The sequence below is a fragment of the Panicum hallii genome, chromosome 3, assembly GCF_002211085.1.
Source record: "Panicum hallii strain FIL2 chromosome 3, PHallii_v3.1, whole genome shotgun sequence".
Classification (NCBI taxonomy): domain Eukaryota; kingdom Viridiplantae; phylum Streptophyta; class Magnoliopsida; order Poales; family Poaceae; genus Panicum; species Panicum hallii.
Genome location: NC_038044.1, coordinates 13,448,601 through 13,471,274, shown reverse-complemented (window position 1 = coordinate 13,471,274; position 22,674 = coordinate 13,448,601). Strand labels below are relative to the sequence as shown.

The 22,674-nt window shown below is 50.0% G+C and overlaps 1 protein-coding gene and 1 pseudogene across 1 annotated transcript; both read left to right on the top strand.

Annotated features, from left to right (window-relative positions):
- The first annotated feature begins 646 nt into the window (after positions 1-646).
- Positions 647-5,596, top strand: LOC112887863 (putative leucine-rich repeat receptor-like protein kinase At2g19210). The gene is given in 13 exon segments (XM_025954146.1): positions 647-772; positions 882-1,434; positions 1,539-2,035; positions 2,127-2,265; positions 2,383-2,454; positions 2,543-2,614; positions 2,724-2,804; positions 2,913-3,088; positions 3,181-3,446; positions 3,530-3,656; positions 3,804-3,872; positions 3,958-4,213; positions 4,215-5,596. Coding segments are annotated over 13 exon segments (2,964 nt in total). The 5' UTR covers positions 647-657; the 3' UTR covers positions 4,756-5,596.
- Positions 5,597-6,710: 1,114 nt separating this feature from the next.
- Positions 6,711-17,374, top strand: LOC112887866 (annotated as a pseudogene).
- Positions 17,375-22,674: the final 5,300 nt, after the last annotated feature.

Here is a 22,674-nt window from a genome sequence, read left to right as displayed (position 1 = left end):
GAATGCCGAAATGTGGTATGTAAGCTGCTGCAATCTTCTTTGTCAGATGATTTCTTTATAATTTTTATAAAAAACGATTTATTTCGTTACATAAAAAATGATCTCTTTCTGGCACGAACTGCCCACAGCAACCTCTGCCCCAGCTCCCTCCAAAATCCCCGTCGCAGTTTCCGGCGCCGCAAAAAAGTCAGCAGTCCACTGGCGCTCACGGGCCCACCGCCACCCCCAAAGTCTTGCCCCCCAGCAAGGCAGTTGACCAGCACCCAGGCAAGTCAACCCTCCAACCATGTGCTGTATGTGTATGGCTGTATCATTTACGGTCACTGACATTCCGGTCCCCGGATAAGGTTGCCGGATACGGTTAGATCAGGGCCCACTCGCCAGTGACTCGTTTGTGCATGTGTTTGTCCTATGCCAGGCAGGCGGCGGTCGAGACGACTTGCAGCGGCAACGTCGTTGGGGGGCGTGGCGGGATAGCTGCGCTGCTGTTGGGTGGTGTTGATGTGAGCAATGTGCTTAGCAAGAGAGGATCATTGAGCCCCTCTGTCCTGTCCTGATTCCGGAAGGAGTGCCCCGAGCCGCCGTTGTATAAAAGGAGCGCCTAGTTGAGCCCAACACATACATTATACTATGCTTGGGTGGCTGCTTGCATGTGCAATGGAGCAATCCGCGCCGAGAACAGCGGCGGCGAGGTCGTGGCTGCTGCTTCTCTGCCTCGCCGCCGTCGCCACCGCCGGCGCGCTCCAAGCTCGCGCCCAGCCCGACAGCATCGGTACGCTCCCTTCCCAGTTCCCAGACCTTACTGCATGCGCATGCATGGATTTTGGATGGTACGGGGAATAGGAGATCAGGCCACAACTCATAGGAGTGCACGGCTGCAGGTTTCATCAGCATTGACTGCGGCCTGCCGGGGACGGCGAGCTACGTCGACGAGGCCACCAAGCTGTCCTACGCCCCGGACACCGCCTTCACCGACGCCGGCTCCAACCACAACATCTCGGCCGAGTACATCACGCCCAAGCTCGGCAGGCGCTACCTCAACGTGCGCAGCTTCCCCGGCGGCGCGCGCAGCTGCTACACGCTCCGGTCCCTGGAGGCCGGGCTCAAGTACCTCCTCCGCGCCACCTTCATGTACGGCAACTACGACGGCCTCCGCCGGCCGCCCGTCTTCGACCTCCACGTCGGCGTCAACTTCTGGACCACGGTGAACGTCACGGAGGCCGACAACCCCGTGATCCCGGAGGCCATCGTGCTCGTGCTGGGCGACTCCGTGCAGGTCTGCCTGGTGAACACCGGCTCCGGGACGCCCTTCATCTCCGGGCTGGATCTGAGGCCGCTCAAGAGCACGCTCTACCCGCAGGCGAACGAGACGCAGGGCCTGGTCCTGGTCGGCAGGATGAACTTCGGCCCGACCGAGATCACGGACATCGTCAGGTACGTACGTGAGCAAAAGACCCTGCTGTGCTGGTCCATCACCATGATCGCCAAGACGCCAATCACCCTAAGTGAGAGCTCGACGAAAACGATCGATTGGCCAGGTACCCTGACGATCCGCACGACAGATTCTGGTACCCATTTGTGGACGCCACCAACTGGAGCTCGATATCCACGGCCAAGAGGGTGCAGAACCTGGACAAGGACCTGTTCGAGGCGCCGTCGAAGGTGATGCAGACGGCGATCACGCCGCGCAACGCCTCCAGCAACATCGAGTTCTTCTGGGACGCCGAGCCGCACCCCAAGGACCCGACGCCGGGGTACATCGGCATCCTCCACTTCTCCGAGGTGGAGCTCCTGCCGAGCAACGCCGCGCGCCAGTTCTACATCAACCTCAACGGCAAGCCGTGGTACCCCAAGCCCTTCACGCCGGAGTACCTCTACACCGACGCCACCTACAACAGCAACCCCTACAGGGGGATCGCCCGGTACAATATCTCCATCAACGCTACCGCCAACTCGACTCTGCCGCCGATCATCAACGCCGTCGAGGTGTTCTCCGTCATCCCCACCACCAACGTCGCCACGGACTCCCAGGACGGTATGTAGCTAGTAGTCCGGTGATCAAGGCGGATCACCGGACAGTATCTGCCATAAGCAGAGCGGGTGTTAACTCGTGTGCAATTTGACAGTATCTGCCATCACGGTGATCAAGGCGAAGTATCATGTGCAGAAGAACTGGATGGGTGACCCCTGCGTTCCAAAGACTCTTGCGTGGGATGGGTTGACATGCAGCTACGCCATTTCCACTCCTCCAAGGATTACAGGCGTGTAAGTAGGTTCAAGTTTTTTTTCTGAACATTGCTGACTTATGCTCGTGGAAAATGGGAAAGAAAAAGGAAAGCTAATTCACTTTGGTTAGAAACTGACCCACTGGAAATTGTGCAGAAACCTGTCATTCAGTGGTCTGAACGGTGATATATCATCTTCTTTCGCAAATCTCAAGGCCATCCAATACATGTACGAGTCGAGTTCTTGATTTTTTTTTCCAACTTCGTAGTGTATCTGAAACAAAATAAGGTGACATATTGTGGTTCCTTCCTTGCAGAGATCTGTCACACAACAATATGGCAGGCTCAATTCCTGATTCTCTTTCGCAATTATCTTCCCTGACAGTTCTGTAAGTCTGCGAACCTGCCAAAATTTGGATGCAAGGAAAAGAACAGAGAGGATTTGAGTGTTCCTATGCATCATGTTGACTGACATGGATGACATTTGGTTTCTTTCAGGGATTTGACTGGCAACCAGCTCAACGGATCCATTCCCTCTGGACTTCTCAAAAGAATCCAAGATGGCTCCCTGAGTCTAAGGTTTGTTCGCTGATTCTCTTTTCGATATGTTTAGCCAGCATGATACTGCAGTACTGCTTGACAATTTGATTGAAGTAGTAATGATATCTTTACATCATCCTTTTGCAGATATGGCAATAATCCAAACCTCTGCAGCAACGGCAACTCGTGTCAGACGACGAGAGGCAAGAGCAAGAGCAAGCTAGCCAAGCTAGCCATCTACATTGCCGTTCCTGTAGTTCTGGTTGTGGTGATAGTATCAGTGGTGGTACTACTCTGCTGCTTCCTGAGAAGACAAAAGCGAGGTGACACATCAACTGCTTTCTCTAGCAATCTCCCCATCCTGAACACAGAACTGATGCCTCTTGCATTGTACCACTGGCTCACTGCCATTCAGGAACGACGAACTCTGTGAAGCCTCAAAACGAGACACCGACGAGCCATGCGCAACCAGGCGATGCGTATCATCAGAACTCGCTGCAGCTAGAGAACCGCAGGTTCACGTACAAGGAGCTGGAGATGATCACGAATAACTTCCAGCGCGTGCTCGGCCAAGGTGGGTTCGGGAAAGTCTACGATGGTTTCTTGGAGGATGGCACTCAGGTTGCAGTCAAGCTGCGGTCTGATTCTTCCAATCAGGGTGTTAAGGAGTTCCTAGCAGAGGTAGGACGAATTCTGGTCTGCAGATATAAGATTGCATACAGAACTTTTCCGTGAATTTTTACTAGTCTTGATCACCTGTGCAGGCCCAGACCTTGACTCGGATTCATCACAAGAATCTCGTGTCCATGATCGGTTACTGCAAGGATGGGGAGTACATGGCGCTTGTCTACGAGTACATGTCAGAAGGAACCCTGCAAGAGCACATTCAAGGTAGGTAAAGTCGTCTAGCAGTTACTACACTTTCAGTTGCAAGGTGGAAGGAACACTTCAAACTGGACGAGATGCTGTTCATAATGCCATTTTGAAGTGCATTTGTTGAATATATGTTAAATTCTATTTCGCCAATCCATTTTGTAGGAAATGGCCGCAACGGAGGACACTTAAGCTGGGCACGGAGGCTCAGAATTGCACTGGAATCAGCGCAAGGTACCCATTTATGAGCTCCATTTGCAGTCAGTTTGTTACTGAAGATTTGATTCTGCTAAAATCCTGAAAGCTGACCTGCATGCAGGGCTGGAGTATCTACATAAAGGGTGCAACCCACCTCTTATTCACAGGGATGTGAAGGGCGCCAACATCCTACTGAATTCCAAACTGGAGGCCAAGATCGCCGATTTCGGCTTGACCAAGGCCTTCAATCGCGAGGACGGAACGCAAGTATCCACAAATTCGCTTGTCGGCACGCGCGGATACGTAGACCCAGAGTACGTCAATCCAGATAGCCGTCTCATCAAACCACTCACCACGTTCTCCATTGTTTCCTGGACGATTCATCCGTGCAACCACCAAAACGCGCAGGTACCACGCGACGGGTAAGCCGACGACGAAGAGCGACGTGTACAGCTTCGGCGTCGTGCTGCTGCAGCTGGTCACGGGGAGGCCGGCCGTCCTGCGCGACCCCGAGCCGGCGAGCGTCATCCAGTGGGCGCGGCAGCGCCTGGCGCGGGGCAACATCGAGGGCGTCGTGGACCCGCGCATGCGCGGCGACCACGACGTGAACGGCGTGTGGAAGGCCACGGACGTCGCGCTCAAGTGCACGGCGCAGTCGGCGGCGCAGCGGCCCACCATGACCGACGTGGTGGCGCAGCTGCAGGAGTGCCTCGAGCTCGAGGAGGCCCGCGCCGGCGGCGGCGCGAATGGCAGCTCGTACACCGGCAGCAGCGGCGGCGACCCGTACTCGGGTCGCAACGGCTACGCCGCGGACGGCTTTGGCCTTTCCACCGACGTGAACCAGAGCAGCACCGCGTTTGAGATGGAGCGCAACTTTGGGAGGGTACCAACGATACCAACAGGTCCTGCTGCACGTTAAATACTTTGGTGCCTGTCTAGTCCGAATGTCGCATGTCTTGTCTTTGGTGTGATCATGTGATCATGTGAACTGACTCAGTTTGACTCTCCCGGCATGAATCTCTACAACTCGGGCGCCTGCCCGCCTCGGTCACAGGAGAACCCGCGCAAGCGCAATCGGAGCTGCTCCTTTCCGCCTCAGTCCGAACCACCTGTGCGTCCCGACCTCTTCGCCGGCAGTGCCAGTCCGCAGGCAGGCTGGAACGTGGGGGAAGTAGCTCCGCGCTCCAGCCCGTCCTCCAGTCCCGCTGGCCTGCCGCGTGCCCAACTCCCCATCATCGGGGGTCAACATGTTACATAGTGAAATCTTTCCGTAGCGCTTACCTGGAGCTCGTTGTACCATGCCAGGTCGGGCTCTCTTCTTCAACGACGACGGCGACGGTACACTCGCAGCTTCAAACGGCTGGTCGACGAAATACGACGAGCGAGCCAGCGCGGGGCGGGAAGCAGGGGAACTGGGAAGTGAGGGAAAACTATTCGATGTAATCTGGAGTCCGGATCCTCCTGCACAAATCGACGGCAGCGGCTCCGAGCTGATGATCGACGAGGCCTCCGGTGGGCGGCGGCGGCAGCTGTCCGCCCGTCCGGCCAACGGCCGAGCACGAAAGAGAGGAGGAGGTGGGAAGACTAATCTGTATAAGTTAGGGGGCAAAGTGCAAAGATCAGGATCGTGATTAATAGTTGCGATCCAAATCCGGGGGCAAATATAAAATACCGGATCGTGACTAATAGCCGCGATACAAAATACCGAAGCGGGGGTAGAGCTCCGGCAACACTCGGGCTGAAGCAGCGGGGGCGGAGCACAGGCGGGAGCGGCGTGGCGGAGCTCGACCGGAGCTCAGAGGGGAGGGAGGAGTGGAGCTCGGGTGGGAGTGGCGGGCGTGGAGCTCCACCGGTGCAAGGTGGGAGGGGGCAAGGGCGGAGCATGGGTGGGAGCGCGTGGGGTGGATCTCGACCAGAGCTTGGGAGGGAGGGAGGGAGGGGCGGAGCGCGGGCGGGAGGAGGAGCTAAGGTGGAAGAGAGAGAGGAAGAAAAGATTTGGATGACCGGCAGGTGGACCCTACATAACGATAGTTAACAGAGTAATCACAGTTTCATTTTGTACCTCCAACCAAATATAAATTGGAACCGTTCCCTCCCTCGAACGTAGAACCATCTCATTCGTAAAATTAGGGATGGAACTGTTCCATCCTACTTCGCTATCCAACTAAATACTACATTAATAATGGATCTCAGCTGGAGCCTGCGGATATGATTTTGGAACCATCCCTGATGCACATCCTTCAGAGACGATGGGGCTTGACCTATCGACATTCACATTATAGACGTGATTATATCTACAAAACTCATCTGTAATTGCAATCTTTTACACGATTTTTTTATAGCCACTGTGATTACTGATAAGAATATCTTCTTTTTATATTATTAAAATAGAGTCTTTCAGAAGCGCGAATCTCACAAACACAACCCTCACGATGCTACTGGCTGTATATGTCAACAAAAAAAGTATCCCACTTGCAAAAGGTCTAAGGGCCACGTCCACTGAACTCCATTCATGCACGTGCTCTGCTCTCCTTCCGTGGTCACTTGCACCAATTTTTCGTTTTGAAAGAGTCACTTGAACCACTAACCATTTCTTCTCAACTGAAGTAGTAGAGGCAGAGCTCCTCCAGCTACTAGACCTGCCCCATATGGTAACAGGCTTACAGCTACTGGTTCCACATGTGGTGATCTGATCAACGTGGCTAAACAAGGTGCTACTGACGTGTTCAAACGCCAACTAGCGAAAGAATCTGTTCGATCGATTGGTAACTTGCTTGTTTAGTATTGGTATTTGCTGAGTTAAACTGGCTACATATATATGCCTACATATATAGGTGGAGTAGCGCGAGCCTCAACCATATGGTTGCCTGCGCAATGGAGCGATCCATGATGGCAATGGCGACGAGGTCCTTGTTGCTTCTTCTATGCCTCACCGTCGCTGCCAACCCCGGCGGCGTGCTTCAAGCGGGCGCTGATACCACCGGTATGTCAAATTCAACCCGGCCACTCGCAACGGCGTCAAAAACCAGACCCGGGTGTGGTCGTCCTCCAGAAGCTAATTCTTCATGGTAAATTGCATCGCCTGTGTTCTGCCATAACTAACCAAGGCTCCTCGATCAGGATTCATCAGCATAGACTGCGGCCTCCCGGGAAGGCGAGCTATGTGAGTGACACCACCAACATATCGTACGCCCCGGACGCCGACTTCATCGACGCGGGATCCAACTACAACATCGCGAACCTGTACATGACGCCGATGCTCTCCAGGCGCTTCCACAACGTGCGCAGCTTCCCCGACGGGGCGCGCAACTGCTACGTCCTCGGCCCTCTCGTTCCGGCGTCCAAGCACCTCCTCCGCGCCGGCTTCATGTACGGGGACTACGACGGCCTCGGGCGGCCGCCCATCTTCGACCTGTACATTGGCGTCAACCTGTGGACGACGGTGAACGTCACGGACGCCGACTCCCCCATCGTCCTCGAGGCCATCGTGTTCGTGCAGGATGACTCCGTGCAGGTCTGCCTGGTGAACACCGGCTCCGGGACGCCGTTCTGTTAGATTGATCTCGACCCGGATCGGTCCAACGACCGATCCGGAGTCCGTTAGACCCGCGCCCCGATCGGGGGCGCACGGCCAAGTCAATGGCACATGGGCGCAGCGCCATATTAAATAGTAGGTGGGGGGCCGGGGCACGGCATACGAAGTTCGTCGCCGTGCTTGATCCCCACCAAAAACCCTAGGTGATCCGATCTAAGGGGAGGCGTTGAAGCGACGGGAAGCACCGCCGTTGCCTCTACACCGACCACCGCCGCCGGCCTCTGCGCCATCGCCGCCGACACTCCTCGATCTCGCCGCCGCCCGTACGCCCTCGTCCACGACTCCGATCCGCTTCTCCCTCAACGCGATGGCCAACAATGCCGAGGCAGGGGCCTCAACAGGGGGTACGGCATCTTCACCATCTCTCTCTCTCTCTGTTAATCTCTCGATCAACCCTAATGTTGCACTGTCTAGTCATTTACCGAGCTAATACACGATTAGTAGATCCTAAGTATCTTTCAATGGTATCAGTTAGCCTCACTAATCGGAATTAGTTTCGGGTAAGAGAGAAAGAGCAAGTAGAAGGAGGGGAATTGCATCAACTCGAAAGAAAGCCAGACAAACGAATCAAACCCCTCGGGGTGAAAGAACCCGAACGCACCGTGCATTCCCCGAACCCTAACCCTAACCCTAACCCTCGATCTAGCCCCAAATCGAGAAAAGTAGAGGGCTTACCTCGCCACCGGGAGCTACCTGCTCCACGGGATAGCACCGCCGCCCGCTCAGGGGCTCCGGCACCCCACCGCCGTCGACTGGACCGAGATCCCGAGCCGTCGAGCTTGCGGATATCCACCATGCCGTGGTGCGCGGGCTAGCTGGCCGCCTCGAGCCCACTCGACGGCGGCGCGCTCACGCACAGGCGAGCGCGCACGCCGGCGAGGAGGCCCGCGGCGGCGCCGTCGCCTCCGTCGTCATCGCGAGGAGGAGGCAGGGGGAGCGGCCGGGGAGGAGCGAGCGGAGGAAAACGCGAAATGGGCTAGGGTTTTCCGAGAGACGCGGGCGTGCGGGGGTTTTGACCCGCCGAAGTCGACGCGCGACCGTCGATCTTGATCGGACGGTCGCGGTCGATCCGCGGGCGCGCGGGCCTCTTTAGGCCCAGGCGGGACGCCACTTTCCCGGCCCAGGCCCAGGTTGCGGCCTGGTGCGCGGGTAGGCGCCGCGCGCGCGCGTTGGCCGCGCTGGGCCGGGCCGTGCAGGGCCGTTTTGGGCCGAATTTTGTGCTGGTTTGGGCGGGTGCACAGTAAGACTTTGGTTATTTTCTCAGAAACACTTTTAACCACTTAATGCATGATTCAATCTCTATTTAATTTTCACCAACGTGATAATTTCTATAGAGAGAAAGAAATAAGAATGTTTCTGAAAGTTAGAACTATTTATTTTTCCGCTGCACACTTAATTAAGATATATCCTTTAATTATTTTAGACCCAACGAGATATTATAATTAAAGGAGTCAGTTTTCAGTTTTCTATAGTTATAATATTGTTATTTTCTGACCAACGTTGATAATAGCAGTATTATAATTTTTAAGTCAGTTTCCATGCATTTGCTCTAATTCTGCCCAACGGTGTTTTAGAATTAATGCAGCTAGTTAATTGTATATCTTAAATATTGACCAACGTTAAATTGAGATATGCAATTATTGTTTTATAAAAGCAGTTCTCACCTTTCTTGATTTAAATTTCAGGATCTAATGCCATGACATTCATTAATGCTATACCGCTGTTGGATGGTTCCAACTACGGGGTATGGGCACAGAAGCTAGAAGTGGCACTCGCACTGTCAGATATCGATTTCGCTATCACCTCACCGTTTCCAGTTTGTCCTGAGGAACTGGTGAGGGATCCGGAAGAGACCTCTGCCGCTTGGCAAGCTCGTCAGAGAGAACATGCAAATGTTCAAATGAAGTTTGATCTTGAGAAAGCAAAATGGATCTCTTCCAACAAAAAGTGTTTGATGGTTATCAAAAGTTCCATCATAGACAGTATCAGGGGAGCAATCCCAGATTGCCCCACCGCAGTTGAGTACTTAAAGAAAGTGGAGAGTCAATTTGTTGGCTCTTCAAAAGCTTATGCTTAGACTCTGATTCAGAGGTTAGTCAATGATAAGTACACTGGTGGTGGTGTGAGAGAGCACATACTGAAAATGAGCAATATGGCATCTAAGCTAAAACCTATGGACATGGAGCTTCCTCATGCTTTCGTTGTCCATTTGGTTCTGGCTTCTCTGCCGAAAGAGTTTGAGACGTTTGTTGTTAACTACAACATCAGCCCAGAGACATGGGACTTAGAGAAGCTCATTGCGATGTGTGTGCAAGAAGAGGAAAGACTCAAAGCCTCGCATGGTGACACGCTCAACTATGTTAGGCATAACAAAAGAAACAACTCTTCAGATAAATATACGAGGCCACAAGGGAAACCTCAGTTCAAACGAGGTCCCTCTTCTTCTTCTTCTTCTTCGACTCACCCAGGCAAGGGTGGAAAGAAAGATCAACCACACATTGAAAAAGATCAATGCATGTGGTGTCACAAGACGGGACACTACAAGAAAGATTGCCCAGATTTTCTACGGCATTTAATTAAGAAAGGTGAGGATGTCATCACATTTATCGATGAGACCCTGTACGTAAGTTATTCTAAATCTACTTGGTGGATTGACTCAGGTGCAACTGTTCATGTTGCTAATTCTTTGCAGGGTATAAGTACAAAGACGATGCTACAAAGAGGGGATAGATGGCTGAAAGTCGCCAATGGAGTTAGAGCCGACGTTGAAGCAGTTTGTCAACTCACGTTAGAGTTAGAGAATGGCTTTAAACTCAAGTTACATAATGTCCTTTATGTACTCTCTTTGTCTAAAAATTTAATTTCAGTATCATGCTTGGTAGATGATGGTTATAAGTGCCATTTTGGCAAAGAACAATGTGAGATTTTATCTGAAAGTCAGTGTGTTGGTCTTGCCATCCGACAAGACAAACTTTATATGTTGCCTATGCATGAGACTGTAAATTCTGTTAGCAATACTACGAGTATTGAACGTACGACTAACGACGCAAGTCATAAGCGCAAACGATGCGACGACGAAAATTCCGCGAAATTATGGCACTGTCGTTTGGGCCATATTTCGAGGGGGAGAATTGAGAGATTAATTAAAGAAAATATTCTCCATCCGTTAGATTTTTCTAACGAAGAATATTGCGTCGATTGCGTTAAAGGAAAGTACGTTAAGAAAATAAAGAAAGGAGCCAAACGCAGTTCAGGGGTTTTGGAGATAGTGCACACAGATATCTGTGGTCCATTCCCCATAAAGTCTGTAGACGGTTATGATTCGTTCATAACGTTTACGGATGACTATTCGCGTTATGGATATATTTATCCAATCAAAGAAAGATCAGAAGCGTTAGATAAATTTAAGATTTTTAAGGCTGAAGTAGAGAATCAGCAAAATCTTAAAATAAAAATAGTAAGATCTGATCGTGGAGGTGAGTACTACGGTCGTCACACCCCGTATGGCCAAGTTCCTGGACCTTTTGCAAGGTTTCTACAGGAAAATGGAATAGCAGCCCAGTACTCTACACCGGGCGAGCCTCAGCAAAATGGAGTCGCTGAAAGATGTAACCGTACCCTAATGGATATGGTGAGAAGTATGCTAAGCTACTCCACGTTACCGATTAATTTGTGGATGGAGGCGTTAAAAACCGCTATTCATATTCTTAATCGCGTACCGAGTAAGTCGGTGCCTAAAACACCGTACGAGTTATGGACAGGGAGAAAACCTACACTAAACTATTTACATGTGTGGGGTTGTCCAGCTGAGGCGAAAGTTTTTAATCCAAATATCGGAAAGTTAGACCCTAAGATGGTAAGTTGTCATTTTATTGGCTATCCAGAAAAGTCAAAAGGTTATCGTTTCTACTGTCCTAACGGATATACAAAGTTCGTAGAAACGAGACACGCTGTCTTTTTGGAGGATCAGATGATGAGGGGGAGCACAGTAGCTCGGAAGATTGATCTTGAGGAGAAGCGGGTTTTTGTACCTACTCCGATGATCCAAGATCCATTTTTCGTGTTGCCTGTTGCTGCTTCACCTACGGTGTCAGCACCTGTTGCTAGCTTTTCACCAGTTGCTGCGTCACCTATGGTGCCAGCACCTGCTGCTAGTTCTCCAGCTGGGGCGACGAGTCAGAACCAGGAACCTGTCCTTCAGGATCCGACAGAACCGATAGCCGCGCATCAGGGGGAGCAACAGCAGCCCCAAGTGGAAGAAGTGCCGATAGCTGAGGCACCGAGAAGATCTCAAAGAATAAGAAAGCCCGCTATTTCGAGTGATTATCAAATCTATAATAGCAAGGAAATTCAGATGGAGGGTGACCCCACTTCGTTTGAAGAAGCCATGAGAAGCGTTCATTCGTCTGAGTGGTTGGAAGCCATGAAAGACGAAATGAAATCGATGAGTACCAACGATGTTTGGGATTTAGAAGAAATTCCTAAAGGAGCCAAAACAGTAGGCTGCAAATGGGTCTACAAGACAAAATGTGACTCCAAAGGGAATATAGAAAGATATAAAGCGCGACTTGTGGCGAAAGGTTTCACGCAAAGAGAAGGGATAGACTATAATGAAACATTTTCTCCTGTTTCATGCAAGGATTCCTTCAGGGTTATAATGGCGTTAGTGGCACATTATAATTTGGAATTACATCAGATGGATGTAAAGACGGCGTTTCTCAACGGGGATCTTTATGAGAACGTTTACATGGCACAGCCGAAAGGTTTTGTCGTGGAAGGAAAAGAAAAGATGGGATGTCGTCTAAAGAAATCCATTTATGGATTAAAGCAAGCCTCCAGACAGTGGTATTTAAAATTCGATGAAACAGTAAGAAAGTTTGGTTTCAAAGAAAATGAGGAGGATAACTGCATTTATGCAAAATTTAAGAATGGAAAATTCGTTTTCCTTATTTTATATGTGGATGATATTCTGCTTGCTAGCAGTGATATTGATCTGCTGTTAGAAACAAAGAAATTCTTGTCCTCAAAGTTTGATATGAAAGATTTAGGTGAAGCCTCATTCGTTTTAGGAATTGAGATTCACCGAGATAGAAATAAGGGGGTTTTAGGATTATCGCAGAAAGCATACCTAGAAAAGGTACTAAAGAAGTACGGTATGCATGCGAGTAAGCCAACACCTGCTCTTATAGTCAAGGGCGATAGTTATGGGAAATTTCAGTGTCCCAGAAATCAGTACGAAATCGATCAGATGAAAGCGGTATCATATGCTTCAGCTGTCGGAAGCCTACAGTATGCTCAAGTATGTACACGCCCTGACTTAGCTTTTGTCACCGGGATACTTGGCAGATTCCAAAGCAATCCAGGGATAGAACGCTGGAAAATGGTTAAGAAAGCCTTGCGTTATGTGCAAGGAACGAAAGACCTCATGCTGACATACAGGAGATCTGAATCTCTAGTGATAGAGGGTTATTCAGACTCAGACTTTGCGGGAGATAAGGATGATAGAAAATCCACGTCAGGTTATGTGTTTACTCTCGTAGGTGGAGCTATATCGTGGAAAAGCTCCAAACAGACAGTAACTGCATCATCTACGATGTATGCAGAATTTATAGCTTGTTATGAGGCATCGGGGCAGGTCAAATGGCTAAAGAAATTTATACCCGGATTAAGAGTGGTTGACAGCATAGAAAAACCACTAAAGATGTACTGCGACAATGAGCCTGCAGTATTTTACGCTCACAACAACAAGTCGAGTGGAGCTGCCAAACACATCGACATAAAGTTTTATGTTGTTAAAGAGCAAATCCAGGATCATACAATCAGTCTTGAGTATTTGAGCACAAAGAAAATGTTAGCGGATCCGCTCACAAAAGGCTTACCGCCCAATGTGTTCAGAGAACACCTAGCCGGCATGGGTTTACGGGAAAGCCTATGATTCCTGGACAGTAAGGGCCCAAAAGTACGGTTCTGTTTCAAACAGAAAAGTGTGTTGTGGCTGTTAATCCAGCAGTAATAACTGTTGAGACAAGGCATGCTCGATGCACTGATCTGAATGAAATCGAACGTAAGAAGTGAGTAAGTAAGTTGAGATCAAAGGGGAGAATGTTAGATTGATCTCGACCCGGATCGGTCCAACGACCGATCCGGAGTCCGTTAGACCCGCGCCCCGATCGGGGGCGCACGGCCAAGTCAATGGCACATGGGCCCCCATCGCGCAGCGCCATATTAAATAGTAGGTGGGGGGCCGGGGCACGGCATACGAAGTTCGTCGCCGTGCTTGATCCCCACCAAAAACCCTAGGTGATCCGATCTAAGGGGAGGCGTTGAAGCGACGGGAAGCACCGCCGTTGCCTCTACACCGACCACCGCCGCCGGCCTCTGCGCCATCGCCGCCGACACTCCTCGATCTCGCCGCCGCCCGTACGCCCTCGTCCACGACTCCGATCCGCTTCTCCCTCAACGCGATGGCCAACAATGCCAAGGCAGGGGCCTCAACAGGGGGTACGGCATCTTCACCATCTCTCTCTCTCTGTTAATCTCTCGATCAACCCTAATGTTGCACTGTCTAGTCATTTACCGAGCTAATACACGATTAGTAGATCCTAAGTATCTTTCACGTTCATCTCCGGGCTGGAGCTGAGGCCGCTCAAGACCACGCTGTACCCGCAGGTGGACGTGATGCAGGGCCTAGTCCTGCTCGGGAGGATCAACTTCGGGCCGTTTGATGATGATACTGCTGCCTCCCCGTCAGGCCAAACAACAGGGCACAGTTCAGCGTCACTACAAAGCTCAAGAGGAGGTGCTGATATACATGGTTCCGCCGGCATCAGGTGAGCAAATGATCGTCCCCATCATGTCCCTTGTCTTCCGCGTGATGGGCCGTACCACTAGCTGATGTCTCGTCTCGCGTGTCATTAGATACCCTGACGACCCGTACGATCGACTATGGTTCCCTTGGAGCGACCCGACAGAATGGAGAGGCATATCGACGAGAAGCCGGGTGAAGAATAACGTAGGGAACGACGGGTTCGAGGTGCCTTCGAAGGTGATGCAGACGGCGATCACGCCGCGCAACGCCTCCTGGAACATCCAGTTCTCCTGGGACCCCGAGCCACGGCCAGGCGACTCATCACCCGGGTACATTGCGATCATGTACTTCGCCGAGCTGGACAACCTCAGCAGCAATGAAGCGCGCCAGATCTTCATCTCCCTCAACGGCAAGCGATGGTACTCGAGCGCTTTTAGCCCAGAGTACCTCTTCACCAACGCCATGTTCGACGAGGAACCCTACCGGGGATACTCCCAGTACGAGATCTCCATCTCTGCCGCTGCCAACTCGACATTGCCGCCCATCGTCAACGCCGTCGAGGTTTACTCGGTCATCAACACCACCAACGTTGGCACGGACGCCCAAGACGGTACGTAAAGTATATACATGCGACACTAATTATTAACGTTGGCATATATGCATATGAGCTTGCGCTGTGCCGCATTACTGAAAACTTTGGTGGCGCAATGCTGAACAGTGTCTGCCCTCTCCGCAATCAAGGAGAAGTATCAGGTGAAGAAGAACTGGATGGGCGACCCATGCGGTCCAAAGGCCCTCGTCTGGGATGGTTTGACATGCAGCGGCAACGTATCTAGCTATCGAAGAATCACCACCTTGTGAGTTCAAATCTATACAGAAATATGAGTCTGTTCAGGAAAGTCATGACAATATGAGGAGAGGAAATACCGAACCCTTTCACTTTTTTTTTACTTGCAGAAACATGTCCTCCAGTGGCCTAACTGGACATATATCGCCTTCATTCACTGATCTTAAGGCTTTACACAAATTGTAAGTTTGGATCTCACTATCTGTTTTCCTTTTTCCTTGCTTGTCGATATATGAAGAAGAGGGGAGAAAAAGGGTAAATCCTGGTGCATCTCTCAGGTATCTGTCAGATAACAGTTTAACAGGCTCAATTCCTGACGTCCTTTCACAATTACCTTCACTGGCAGTACTGTACCTACTATTACCATCAATTTTTTTTGAGGGCATCAATTTTTTTCTTGTTCCCAATCCCATGCGCTAATCTGTCTCACACCGATCTTATTTCTTTTTTGGTATTCCTAAGAGATTTGACAGGTAACCAGCTCAATGGATCAATACCCCCGGACTTCTCAAAAGATTTCTAGATGGCAAGCTAGATTTAAGGTTACTGTTCCGGTGTCCCCACGACTATATCGTGATCATGCTTGCTTAAACATCTTTACATCGTCTTGTTGATAGGTATAGTAATAATCCAAACCTCTGCGACTACACCAGTTCATGTCAGCCTGCGAGAGGCAAGAGCAAACTAGGCGTCTACATTGCCATACCACTAGTTGTGGTTTTGGTGATAGTATTAGCATTTTGCTTTCTAAGACGAAAAAAGAGAGGTATCAGCAGGCTTGGCACATCAGCACATCACTTGCCTTATCTTGTCTAGTTACGCATCCTAAACATATATTGTTGTGCCATTCTTTGCTTATGAAGGAGCCATGAGCAATAATTCTGTGAAGCCGCAGAATGAGTTGAGTAGCAACGCCTATGGGCACAGCAGTTCATTGAAAATTGAGAATCGTCGATTCACGTACAAGGAACTGGATATGATAACGAGCAACTTCCAGCGAATGATCGGCCGGGGAGGATTCGGGAAAGTCTATGATGGCTTCTTGGAGGATGGCACCCAAGTTGCAGTGAAACTACGGTATCATTCTTCCAATCAGGGTGACAGGGAGTTCCTTGCAGAGGTAGTGTCTCTTGAACACTATCAAATACAGACGTTTGTTCTCAAGATATATTCAGTGAATTTGATCCTACTTGCTTGTTTAGGCTCGGATATTAACACGGATTCATCACAAGTTCCTCGTTTCCATGATCGGTTACTGCAAGGATGGGGAGTACATGGCACTTGTCTACGAGTACATGTCCGAAGGAACCCTGCAAGAGCATATAGCAGGTATGTTAATTTCACCTGCTGGACCATTTGAAAAGGTGCCTCCGTTCACCTGATATTCTGAATTTCTCTTATCAAATTACAGGGAAGAACTTAACCTGGAGACAGAGGCTCCGGATTGCACTGGAATCAGCTCAAGGTACGCCATTGATAAGTTGACCTTGCAGGCCGTCTGTTAGTGTAAGTGTGGGTCTTACTTGAAGCCTGAACCCCAATGTGCAGGACTGGAGTATCTGCACAAGGGGTGCAACCCGGTTCTCATTCACAGGGATGTGAAGGCGACTAACATATTATTGAACGCAAATATGGAGGCCAAGATTGCTGATTTTGGCTTATCCAAGGCTTTCAATCACGACAACGACACCCATGTATCTACGAACACACTTGTTGGCACACCTGGATACGTTGATCCAGAGTACGTCTTATTCTGAATCATACTACCTTTTACTGAACCTATCTGCAGATTTCTCCTCCTGGTGATTAATTCAGGCAACACAAACATGCAGGTATCAGACAACGATGCAGCCGACCACCAAGAGCGACGTGTATAGCTTTGGCGTAGTGCTGTTGGAGCTGGTCACGGGGAAGCCGGCCATCCTGCGAGACCCGGAGCCCACCAGCATCATCCACTGGGCACGGCAGCAGTTGGCACGCGGGAACATCGAGGGCGTCGTGGACCCTCGCATGTGCGGTGGCCGCGACGTCAACAGCGTGTGGAAGGCCGCTGAGATCGCTCTCAAGTGCACCGCGCAGGCCTCGGCGCAGCGGCCCACCATGACCGACGTGGTGGAGCAGCTGCAGGAGTGCCTCGAGCTGGAGGAGGCCCGCGCCGGCGGCGCCGACGTGAACGGCGGCTACTACGCCACTGGCAGTGGCGGGGCGGCGGCCCGTACTCCAGTAACAATATGGAGCACAATTTTGGGAGGGTGCCAACGATGCCCACGGGTCATGTTGCACGGTGAAGACGACTTTGTTGCTCGTCTGGTCCGAATACCATTATCTTTATCTTTGGTTATTTCCTTGTGGTGATCTTCGCGAATAAATACACATGTAAAAATAGTCGAACATTACATTTAATTTTCCAAGAGAGTAAAATTCACGGACGGTACATCAACTTGGCAAGAACAAGAAGTGTCATTCCGGTCCTCAAACTCTGGAAATGCACATCAAAATTCCTAAACTTGCTAATCGGTTCACGTGATGTCCCAATCTCCATAATCCGTGTTAAACTTCATTCCTTCTTCCTTCGTCTTTCTTTCTCTCCTCATCGCTTCGATCTCCCGCTAGTGGGCAGCGCTCCCGCCGGTAGGTGGCACTTGATCTCCCGTCAGCTCGTAGCCTTGGCCGACCGCCGTACGCTTGAGCCAGGCCACCGCCGCCCGCCAGTCGCCGCCCGTTTGCTCCACCCGCGCGGGGCTATCGCGGCCGTTTGCTCCTCCATTCCTCCTGCTCCCAAGCCCGGCCACCGCCCGCTCCTCCCGCACCCAGGCGCCGCCACCGTCCCTCCCGTTGTTCGCACCACCTGCGCGGGCCATCGGGGCCGTTCGCTCCTCCCGCTCCCCCAAGGCCTGGCCGCCGCCCGCCATCTGTCGATGTTTTACCGCCACGCCCACCGAGGGATACCCCCCGATTTGGTGAGTTTGTAGGTAGGGTGTCGTCGAAATCAGGAACTCAAAGGTGCAAAGGAACAAAAGGTTTAGATAGGTTCGGGCTGCTGAGAGCATAATACCCTACATCCCGTGTGGTTTGTATTGCCTTTGATGATGATGGTCCCCAAGGGGGTCCCTGTCCGCTCTGGGAAGATAGGTTTACATGTAAGTCCTAGTCGGGTACACGTCCAGGAGTCCTACCCGAGTACTTCTCGAGTAGTTTCGTACTGTGTCCGACTAGTTTCACTACTATACGAGTAATCCTACTGCATTACGAGTAGTTACAATAGATGTAGGGCGTGGGCCATGTCCCATCCCGTATCCTAGGAGAAGTGTGCTACGTGGACAGTCCCGTGTGCCCGAGTCTGACAAGCCCCCGAGCTCTTCGTAGCCGAGTACCGTAGGCATCTGAGTACTTCTGCAAGTTCTTCCGAACTTCATCTTGAAGGTGTCCTCCGATTACTTTCTTGGTTGCGTCGAGGTTGTGAGGTGCTCATGCCCCGAGTAGTTGTCCAGTCTTCTTTATATGGGGTGCGATTAAACTCACACTCTATATGGAGTAGCCCTCGAGCCTTAGGTTGACTCGTAGAATCAGGCTGAGGGACAATTTAATCTTGAGTCTTCTGTCCTTATCTTCCAGCAGATTTGAAAAATAAGTCGCTGATGACACGTTCCCGCAGCCCCCGAACCTTGAATTCAAATCTCCAAGATTTTGGAATAAAGAATCCAAAGAATCGTGGCATGCAATAAATGACGGTAAAGATTTGATGGTGAACACGGCAAATTGTTATAGCAAATATGAAAACCTCTTTTTTCGGGATGAATTTCCTGAAAAAATGGTGAAACAAATAACATCCCCAACAAACATCCAAAATTACCTCTCAAATCAATCTTTGTGCTCTGAGCCAATGACTAAATAAGACCTCTAGGTAATAATTTGAACAAACCCCTTATTTTGGAATAACATTCCTGAAATAATGGTTAATAAACATCTACCCAAGATAAATATTAAAAAGCCTCTTGGATCGGCTATTGTCAAGTAGTTTTATAGCGTCCAGTGTTAAAACATGAGAGCTATCTCTTGAGGCACGCTGAGTGCCTTGTCCCATCAAGCCCTTGAGCCAAGAGCCCGATGATAAGCATAAAGTAGTTGTAGCAGAACAGTGGTGCTAGCCCCCCAAACCCAGGCATCGAGCAAGTAGCCGCTGGTGCATGAACTGTTGATGAAGACATCTAGTCGGAGTCAGTCCTAACGAGGATTGTAGTCAAGATAAATAGTCGAAGTAGTCAAACATGTGTAGAACTAGTCGTAACTACTAAACTTCTTGTCATGAGAGCGAGGCCCCTTCAATAACACAGTGTACAAGTCAAAAACTAGTATATGTTACTAGAAAGAAGGGAGCGAGGCCCTTTCAGCAAACTTGTGCGTAGTACTAGTCGTAAATTAGTAAAATGGAGTTGTACTGAAAGTATGAGCACAAAGCCCCTTCAGTAACCGAAGAGACTAGTCGGAAACTAGTAATTAGGTACTGGCCCTTTCAGTAAACTTGCGCGTAATACCAGTCGTGAACCGGTAAAATAGAGTTGTACTGAAGTATCCATCTCCAGACATCAATAAAAGATGTCCTCGGTTGATAAAAAATGAAAACAACATAGATGCTCAATATTCCAAGAATTTGGCACCTCCTGACCGTCAGAGTACTGTAAGCGATAAGATTCAGGTCCTGTAACTTTGTGGATAATGAAAGGTTCTTCCCATCATGATTTAAGCTTGTGTAGTCTAGTATCATCCTGGATTCGTTGAACAACCATATCTTCAAAGTTGAAAGAGCGTCGTTGAACGTTCCTGTTGTGGTAACGACGAACTCCTTATAAGTAGCGAGTTGACTGGAACAATACGTTGCATCGGATTTCCTCTGCTGAGTCAAGCTCGAGATGTTGTGTAGTGTTAGCCTCACCTTCTTCGAACATCTTCAGTCGTGGAGACTTCCACATCACGTCAGCTGGTAATATAGCTTCAGACCGTATATGAGAAAGAAATATGACTGTCCTGAGACTTTGCTTGGTTGTGTGCGGAGCCCCATAACTACTGATGAGATCTTATTGATCCATTTGCCACCCTTTTTGCTATTCTCATCGTAGAGTTGTTTCTTCAATCCATCAAGAATAGAGCCGTTGGCGCGCTCAACCTGACCATTGGCCTGCGGGTGAGCCATTAAAATATATTTGACTTCAATGGAACTGCGTTCATAGAAATTCTAGAACTGATGCGAGTGGAAATTGGATCCAGATCTGTAATGATGGTGTTGGAAAAGCTAAAGCGGTGTAAGATGTTGCAGATGAAAGTAACCACTCAATCCGCCGTGAGCGTTGCGATTGGTTTGTACTCAATCCACTTGGTAAACTTATCGATGGCCACCAACACGTGTGTGAAACCTCGTGATGCAGTTGTTAAGGCCCTATCATATCCAGACCTCAGCATGCAAATGGCTATGAAGATGGTATAGTGATGAGATTATGAGCTGCGACATGAGGCTGTTTACCAAAGAATTGATAGTTGGTACACCGATGAACGAGTGTTTCGGCATCCGCCAAAGCAGTCAACCAGTAGAAGTCAGATCGAAACGCCTCGCCGACTAGTGTGCGAGAAGCTGCGTGGTTTCCGCACACGCCTTCGTGAATCTCTTGGAGTATCTCTTTGCTCTCCTCCGTGCTGACACACTTCATGAGTATGCCTGATGTTGATCCACACTTGTACAGATTAGCCCCGACTAGAATATACCCTTTGCTGCGCCGTAGGATGCGAGTAGCTTCAGTGCTTTTTGGGTCGATGCCAGGGGTTAGTTTGCGCTCCTGGATGTAGTCGATGAAGGCCACCCTCCAGTCAACCTCGATCATCAAAACCTCTCGTTCGGGTTTCTTAGGACCCTGAGCGATGGAACTTGAGTCTGGTGCCTTGATGGAGGGGTGATGCAACTCGTGAATGAATAGTCTCGGTGGGATATTAGCTTGATCAGAACCTAGTTTGGAGAGCACATCCACGCCCACATTATTGTCGCGAATCACATGGTGAATTTCCAGCCCCGAGAACTGTTTCTCAAGCTTGAGTATTTTCGTAACGTAGGCGTCTATGGTATCCTTATTGATGTCCCACTTCTTGTTGACTTGTTGAACCACCAGTAAGGAGTCACCGTAGACGAGTAGTCGTTTGATGCCTAGGGAGACTGCCAGGCGTAGCCTGTGCAATAATGCCTCGTACGCAACTTCATTGTTAGAGACCTCGAATAGTATTTGAAACACGTACTTGAGTTGTTCTCCTTTCGCGATGATGAGAAGTACTCCTGCACCACCACCATCGAGCTTTGAGTGAGCCGTCAAAGTACATGACCCAATGCTCTGGCTAGTTGGTTGGGGCTTCCACTTGGTTTTCTCACCACTGTGCCATGAAATCGACTAGTGTGAGGGCTCCCAGCTCCACTGCCCACTTGGAGATGCGCCCAGTAGCATCCTGATTATGGAGGATATCCGCCAATGGGAAGTTGGAGACCACCAGGATATTGTATGCATCAAAGTAGTGGCGAAACTTTTCTGAAAGTGATGAGTATACCGTAAAGTATTTTCTGAATCGTTGGGTAACGAACCTTAGATTTAGAGAGGACTTCGCTGATGAAATAAATTGGCCGCTGCACCCCGAAGGCTTGGCCTTCCTTCTAGCATTCCACCACGATTGCCGTGCTGACGATGTGAGTAGTCGCGGCGATGTAAAATAGCAGATTCTCGTCTGGCTAGGGAGCCATCAGGATGGGTGGCGACTACAAATGGTGCTTGAGATCTTGTAACACCTAGCTTGCCTCCTCGATCCACTAAACCTTATCATGGAGCTTGAGCAATTTGAAGAAGGGTAGTCCCCTTTCTTCAAGTTGGGAGATAAATCGATTCAAAGCTGCCATGCAGCCTGTGAGCTTCTGGACGTCCTTGATCATCCTTGGAGCATCCATGGCTGTGATGGCGTTGATCTTCTCTAGGTTTGCTTCAATTCTTCGGTGACTAACAATGAACCCGAATAGTTTTCCTTGTGGCACGCCAAAGATGCATTTCGTCGGGTTAAGCTTCCATCGGAACCGTCGCAGACTGTTGAATGTCTCCTCGAAATCAGTGATGAACTCGTCGTGGGATCTGGTCTTGATGACCACATCGTCCATGTAGGCTTCAACATTGCGGTGTAGCTGGTCCGCAAGACACACTTGGATGGCCCATTTGTAGATGGCTCATGCGTTTTTCAACCCAAATGGCATTATAGTGTAAGCGTATGCTCGAAAGGGGGTGATGAACGCCGTTTTGATCTGGTCTTCCTCCTTGAGAGCTATCTGATGGTAGCCTGAGTAGCAGTCGAGGAAGTAAAGCAAGACGCAGCCAGCTGTAGAGTCGATGACTTGGTCGATGCGTGTGAGCGCGAAGGGGTCCTTCGGGCAGTGTTTATTGAGATCAGTATAATTCACACACATCATCCATTCATTATTATTCTTTTTCAAGACTAGTACAGGGTTAGCTAACCACTCAAGGTGGTACACTTCTTTAGTAAAACCAGCCGCGAGTAGTTTTGCTAGCTCTTT